Here is a 7,837-nt window from a genome sequence, read left to right as displayed (position 1 = left end):
CAACAGAAACTTTGCAGGCAAGAAGGAATTAGCAGGAAATATTCCAAGTGATGAAAAGCAATGACATACAACCAAGATTGCTCTACCCAGCAAGTCTGTCATTTAGAATTGAAGGACAGATAAGGAGCTTCCCAGACAAGAAAAAGCTGAAGGAGTTCATCACCACCAGAGCAGTATTACAAGGGATCTTAGAGGGATTTCTTTAAGATAGGAGGTGGGTGGTAAGGATGGGTGGAAGGGGAAGGGATTAAGAAGTACAAATCGGTTGTTATACAATAGTCATGGGGATATATGATATAGCATAAAGAATATAGTCCATAATATTGTAATAACTAGGTATAGTGCCAGGTAGGTACTAGATTTATCAGGGAATGGGGTTGGGGGCAGGGTGAAACAGGTGAAGGCATTAAGCAGTACAAATTGGTAGTTAATACAGTATGGGGAATATAATCAACAATGTTGTAAGGATCATGTAAGGTGCCAGATGGGCACTGGACTTATCAGGGGGATCACGTCATAGGCTGTGTAGATGCCTGACCAATGCGCTATACACCTGAAGTTGAAGTAGAATAATGTTGAACGTCAACTATAACCAAATATATAGGTATATAGTCACGGGATATGGAGTCCAACATAGGGAAGATGGTCGATGGTATTGTTACAGCTCTATAAGATGTCGGAGGGGTAGTAGCTTGGGGGGTGGGTGATCACTTTATGAGGGGTTTAAATGTCTAACTATTACATTGCTTTGTACATCTGAAACTAATAAAATAAATAAATAAATAAATAAATACAGAAAAAACCCAAAACTTTTACTGTCACTTTTTGTTTGTTTGCCTTGTTTTGTTTTAATGAAATCAGGTAGCAGAAAAAAAGAAACAAAACTATCTGGCAGAAAAAAAAGTGGCCTTTATAAGCGCTACCCTCCCCTACCTTCTAATTCATATTCAGATCCTTCTTTGCTCCTTAATGGGGACGGCGCCATTGTCTCCTGCCTCTGGGAGTGGGATACGGGGCTCCAGAGCATCATTTGAGGAGATGGGTGGGCAGAAGGGGCTGGACCCCCAAATAAGAATGAGTTTTGTTAAATGTGTTGCATGTGTTTTATGGTTTGAGGTTTGCAGTAAAGGGTATNCCCAAGACATAATTACATGTCCTCCCAGGGGAGACAGCTGATATCATTCCATCAGGTCCCAGTCAGGCCGAGACGCCCCCCGAGAGAGCTTTACAGATATCATTCCATCCGGCCTCAGTTTTCCGAGACACTCTCTTGACTAATGGGTCAGAGGCTAATGCAGAGGGGGTGGTCTAAGAATCAGCTGTAAGGCGACAGACTTTGCCGTTGACTCTGAGTGGAATGGCCCTCGCAGGGTTTCGAACAGAGGAGTGTCATATTCTAAAACAATAGAAAGACTCACTCTGGCTGTTCCGCTGAGAATAGGCTGAGGGGTAGAAGACGCAAGGGTGAAGCCCCATCATTGTTTTTCCCAGATTGTTGCAATAGCTTTGAGTGGATCTCCCTGCTTTTCTCTACCCTGGCAAACTTCTTCCTACTTTAGTGTGCTTCTCTCTGTCATCGACCACATTTCCAAAATGCAGGCCACATTACGCTTCCCTACAGAACGGGCTGCCGGAACAGAATCCACACTCTGGGAGTGGCACTCGAGGACTATTGTGACCTGGCCTCCACCTGCCGTTCCAGCTTCGTCTCCCACTCACACCCTGGACACTGTTACCCTCTTATGCCTTTGCTTGTGTTGTCCTCTCACTTTCTGTCCAAGAAAATCCTTTTTTTTTTTTTTAAGTTCCACCTCTTCTTAAAAGCCTCTGCAGACACTCCCAGCCAGGATGAATCTCTCTGAGCTCTCACCCTCAGGGAGGGTGTTTGTATCTGTGAAGCACACAGCAGTTCTGGTTGCATTATAGTTACTCAGTGCCACCTAGGCTGTAAGCACCTGGTGTTCATCTGTGTGTCTTTTGATCCCTCAGTGCTCCAAAAGGAGCCTCACTCGGCTTTTGAAAGGGTTCTGGTCAGCCAGGTTTTTCACCTCTGTCTTGCAGATTGAAGCGCTAGTGAAGGACATGCAGAACCCAGAGTCAGGGGTCAGAATGCAGAACCAGAAGATCCTGGTCAGCAGCGTCCCTCACGCCATGACAGGTAATGTATCTCGTGATTCATTCTTGGCCTGGAACTACCATATGCAGGGGCTGTCACGCTATAGCTCATGGGCCACATTAGGCCCGTGGCCTGTATTTGTAAATAAAGTTTTATTGGAACACATCCACGTCCCCATTTATGTATTGTCTTTGGCTGCTTTTACACTACAGTGGCAGAGTCAAATAGTTGTGTAGAGATTGTATCATGGACCACAAAACCGAAAATATTTACTGTCTAGCCCCAAACAGAATAAATTTGCTGATTGCAGGACCACAGGCTTCTTCTGAGGAAGGGGTCAGAAAGGAAGGAAAAAAGGACTCAACAGGTCGCTTTTGAAGCCATTCCTCCCAGGAGGTCATTTAAAAACTTTTACTGAGGCAACAAAGGTGGCACAGTAGATAAACGCTGTGTTTACCTTCTCTCACAACCACATCAAAATTACAACGAATCTACAAAACAGCCATTATTGAGAATCGCCTACCATCAAGCTGAACTGAAGCCTTTCAACTAAGGATGCGCAGAAGAAGCCACCTTCTGACCTTCACTGGTAGGAAGGTCAGAGACGTGGAATGGGCTGGTTCCACACCCACGTGTGACCATTAAAGATTGGGAGGGCTATTTCGTCTGTGGGAGTACTCCCCCAACCCCTAAAGGAGCAAGGGATCCCATCTCTATCCCAGCCCAGGGTTCCAGTGCCAGGGAGAGAGGTCCCATAATTTTTGGTTGTGAAAACCAGCGGAGACTGTGACTGAGTGAGACTGAATGCAGCTGTACTCACAGGTGCTCCTGTTAAACTGATCGTGCGCGCGTGCAGACTTACCCATCAACAGAATCACTCACTCTGAGCTCCAGTGCTGGGGCAGCAGTCGGAAAGGCGGCAGGGACATATAGTGGGGAGCTGAGTTGTCTGGCTTGGAATGGGGGCTGGAGAGGCGGCTTTCTCCTGGAGGCCATTGTTTCTTTGCTGAGCCCTCCCCCTTCCCGGTGGGTGAACACCAATAGCCGCCATTTCCAAGTCTCCGCCATTCATTCGCTAGGCCCTGGCAATTTGAGACCTGGCCCCACCCAACTTTTGGGCACACCCAAGCTGCTTTCAGTGGCTTTTTCCGTGCAGACCACTTGCCTTGGCTCAAGCTGCACTTTCCTAGGATCTCTCAAAGGTTTGCAGAACCCAGACAAGCAGCATCTGGCTTGAGCGTGTCCTGTACCTCTGGCTGAGCAGCCCAAAGCCGGCAGTAGCCAGCTTTGGTTTGTGGCTTGGCCTCTCAAGGTGCTTCCAAGCACAGCACAGGCAGCAGCTATCTGCAGATTTCTTTCTGGCTCCAGCTGGGTGGCCCCAGGTGGGGCACAGGCTGTGGCTAAACTAGACCTACAGTGGATCCCCTCCAAGGTGGTCCTGGGGCTGGCGCCCCCTAGTTGCCAGCTTCAAAATGAACTGGAGCGTCACCCAGCTGCCTCCAAGTATGACACACCCAAGGGGCAGATTGGGCAGGCACCAGAGTCCTGCTGAGGCAGACCCTCCTCCATAGGGTCAGCCCCTGTACAACAATTCTTCCACTGTAGTCAAGGCCTGTCCTCACAACCAGTGAGCCCAAGGGTCAGTCCCTCACATTGATGTGCAATTATCAACCAAGGCTCAACTACAAGAGGAGGGCACACACAACCCGCATAAGGGACACACCTGGAGTGCGTGGCTCAGGTGACCATAAAGACTGCACCACTGAACCCCACAGCACACCTACTACATAAGTCCACTCTACTTAGACTGGAAGACATGGCAGCCCTACCTAATACAGAGAAACAAACACAGGGAGGCAGCCCAAATGGGGAGACAAATAAACATCCCAAATAAAAGAACAGAACAAAGCTCCAGAAAAAGAACTAAGCAAAACAGAGATAAGCAGTCTATCAGATGTAGAATTCCAAACACTGGTTATAAGAATGTTCAATGAGGGCCGGCCGAGTGGTTCAATTGGTTAAGAGTTTGCTTAAGAGCACGAGGTCTGAGCCACAGGATGGCTGGTTTGATTCCCATATAGGCCAGTGAGCCGCACCCTACCTGAGCTGCAGCTGAGCTGCCAACAGGCGGCAGGATGGCTCAGCTGGTAAGAGCACGTGCTCCTAATGACAAGATTGCCTGTTCAATGGTGGGCTATGTCCACCCGCAATGAAAGACTGAACTTGGCACCTTGAGCTCAGCTGCTTCCCAGATGGCTAAGTGGATAGAGTGTGCACTCTTAACAGCAATGTTGCTGGTTTGACTCCCACATGGAAAAAACAAAAAAGAATGCTCAATGATCTCAGGGAGTACTTCAACAGAGAGACAGGAAGCATAAAAATGGAGATGGAAACCATAAAAAAGAACCAGTCAGAAATACAGGATACAGTAATGGAAACAAAGACTATATTACAGGGAATCAACAGTAGATTAGATGAAGCAGAGGATCTAACCAGTGATGTAGAAGATAAGGTAGCAGAAAACACCCAACTAGAACAGCAAAAAGAAAAAAGAATCCAAAAAGTTGAGGAGAGTTTAAGGGGCCTCTGGGACAACATTAAGCATACCAACATTCACATTATAGGGGTACCAGAAGGAGAAGAGAGAGAGAGCAAGGAATTGAAAACCTATTTGAAGAAATAATGACAGAAAACTTCCCTAACCTGGTGAAGGAAATGGACATACAAGCCCAAGAAGCACAGAGTTCCAAACAAGATAAACCCGAGGAGGTCAACAACAAGACACATCATAATTAAAATGCCAAAGGTTAAAGACAAAGAGAGACTTTTAAAAGCAGCAAGAGAAAAGCAGTTAATTACCTACAAGGGAGCCCCCATAAGACTGTCAGCTGGGCCGGCCGAGTGNCCCCCCATGCCTACTCTCCGCCCCCACCCCCTGCCTTTGGAGAGCAGCCCCTTCCTCACCGTCTAGGAAAATCTTGCTTCCTTTCTATGCACACTGGGTTTTGATTCTCTAAGCTATTCTCTTCTTCCTGGCTCTTACTCCGGTCAGTACCTTCCCTGCGTTTTGGTGCATAATTCAGTCTGCAATTGCCATCTAATAAATCCTTACTTTGTGCATAGCACAGCACTAAGTGCTTTCAATGATGAGTCTCGCTTTATCTTTACAACATCCCTCTGCTGATGTAAATACTGCTACAATCTCCATTTAACAGAGAACTGAGTCCTATTGAGATTTAGCAATTTATCTAGCTTAGCATTGAAGCTGGGACTTGAACAAAGCTTTCTCTGCCTCAAGGTCCCTAGTGTTGATCTTAGTTTAACTTCTTATTCTCATATGAAGGTCTTCCCAACTCTCTGAGGACTGGGAGTATGTATGTCTTTCACTTTTGTGTACTCGCCCGCCCTCCCCCCACCCGTGCTACCTATATTTGATTGGTTAGCAGCGCAGGGTTTTCATTACACAGTACCGCATGCAAAGTTTCAAAGATGCACTAATCATACAAATGCTACTCATATTGATGATTCTAACCATAACCACTAACATATTGCTCCTTAGAGAGTATATCTCTTTTTGCACCTGTAACACATCTGTCTTTATAAAGCATTTTCACACAATTACTTAATTAGATTCTGAGAGATTACAAAACCATACCAATTTGTTGGGCACGTTCTATGAATGCCCTCTTTTTATGATATAGGACGGAAATTCAGATAGGAAATCTTACAGCTAGTAGAGAAAGGCAATCCGAACGAGGCTGCGAGAACCTGGGATTCCTTTTCTTCGGACCACAAACACAAGCAAACTGTAGATGGACTTTGTATAGTGTAAAGGGCTGTACAGTGTCATTTCATTAAATAGCCGGAGAATAATGATGATATAACCAAGTTAGTTAAATTGAGGGGAAACAGGTGGACCAGTGAGCTGTTTTAGTCTGGGGTGTGGCTTGAATGTGGACAGGTGGGTTTGAGGTGCAACCCTCCAAGAGGATATGTCCAGCTGTATGCGGCTGCCCTGACCTTGGGAGAGGGCTTCCGGCCAGAGAAGGACAGGAAAGGTCTTTGTTCCCACTTGCTCCGTCAGGTTCTTTTCTCCTGTTCCTGCTGCCCCTTGAGCCTGGAATGCCCTTGTCCACCATCCTTTTTCCTTTCCACTGCCTAATTCCTATGAATCCATTTAACGGTTACCCCACGGGTCCTCCCACCCATCTTGACCCCCTCCTGGCACTGCCAAGCTCTCTTGATACCATAATTCACCTGCCTCCTGGTACTTCCCTTGTTGTCCTATAATATCTTTGCACTAGACAGTGAGCTCCTTGGGCTCAGGGACCACATCTTCTTATCTTTGGTTTCCTGGAGTCAGCCATGACTACCTGGTTGCTTGAATGACTGACTGACCATTTGCAAGCACATGGGGGGCTGGGAGAGTGCAACGTTTCTCCATCAGTGAGGGGTTTCCTGGGGGAGCATGACATTTGAAACCTGTGCAGGTGAGGCTCTGTCAATGCCAACCACAGACACTGACGAGAAAAACACTTGGGCTGTCTTATCTTTAAATTGTGCCAACCCATCCAGTTTGTTTCACTATAACCTTCAGTTGACTTTACTTCCATTGAATTTTTTCAGGTGGGAAATTTTTTTTATTGATAAAAAAATTTAAAAATACTCAAAAGGCAATCAAGGTTGTCCCTGTGGCTGTCTTCCTGCAGCTCAGCCTTCCTTGGACAGACAGCTCATGGATTCTCTTGGGCCTCTACTTTCTCGCTGATATTCATGACCCTTATTCATATCTCTGACCCTTAAGTCTTTTGAAGTTGAGACAGGCATTTCCAGTCACCTACCAGGCACTGTGGATATCTCAGCAGCCCTTCCCAGTCAACATTCCAAAGCAGAAGCATTTGCTTCCAGAAGGTGCTGCTTCTTTTGCCTGTTCTATTTTGGCAACTGGCAGCTCTGATCATATATGTTTATAAACTTTGCCACCCCCACTGAACCACTCACTTGCAAATACCGTCAATTCGAGTTAACTAGAATTAGGATTAGGGCTCTAAAAGCCACGCTTTCTTATCATCTTTCAGCTATTGCCTTCATTTGTTCATTAATTCATGCCTCAGCTGTTTCTTGAGTACCACCTGGGTGGCAGGCCTTGTTCCAAGTAAAAGACACCGCCCCCTCACCGCCGCCCCCTTGAAGAGCTTACTTTCTAGGAGCAAGGGACACACACAATAAGCAAGATAATACATACATAAATTATTTCTCATGTGAGAAGGTGAGCGCTGTAGGAAAAGCGAGTATCAGGGATGCCAGAGGTGGAGTTCAAGGTCGCGGTGCTAAGTAGGATGGTCAGGGTGGGCCTCCTGAGACTATTAAAAGAGGAAGCAGGTGAGGAAGTGAGCCACGGAGATCTCCTGGGAAGAGTGGTCCAGGCTCAGGGAATGGCCAGAGCAAAGGCCCTGGGGCAGGAGGCTGGGCGTGTGCCTGGCATGGTCAGGAGAAGCAAGGTGGCCAGCGTGGCTGGGTCAGAGGCGGGGAGTGGTGAGAGAAGAGTCAGGGAGGAAGGGGTCCCAACCATGGAGACCAGGAGGGGGACTTTTGTCACGTCCTGCATGGCAAGGGCAAATGGGACACGAGAGGGGCGACTCAGATTGAATAAGAACAAGAGACAGAAGTAAGATTTAAGAGCGAGACCAAGGGACTCAGCCTTCAGAGATAGACTGAGCC

At 47.0% G+C, this 7,837-nt stretch overlaps 1 protein-coding gene across 2 annotated transcripts in view; it reads left to right on the top strand.

The window, feature by feature from the left end:
- Positions 1–7,837, top strand: part of RGS9 (regulator of G protein signaling 9) — an 83,547-nt gene that overhangs the window by 14,497 nt on the left and 61,213 nt on the right. For both annotated transcript variants that reach the window (XM_019637767.1, XM_019637766.1), the window contains exon 2: positions 2,062–2,158. In XM_019637767.1, coding sequence (XP_019493312.1) covers positions 2,062–2,158 — 97 coding nt within the window. The remainder of the gene's footprint in view (positions 1–2,061; positions 2,159–7,837) is intronic.

Source organism: Hipposideros armiger, unplaced genomic scaffold, assembly GCF_001890085.2.
Source record: "Hipposideros armiger isolate ML-2016 unplaced genomic scaffold, ASM189008v1 scaffold_34, whole genome shotgun sequence".
In the NCBI taxonomy this organism is placed as follows: domain Eukaryota; kingdom Metazoa; phylum Chordata; class Mammalia; order Chiroptera; family Hipposideridae; genus Hipposideros; species Hipposideros armiger.
Note: the sequence above shows the minus strand (reverse complement) of the source record. Positions and strands in the feature narration are given on the sequence as shown.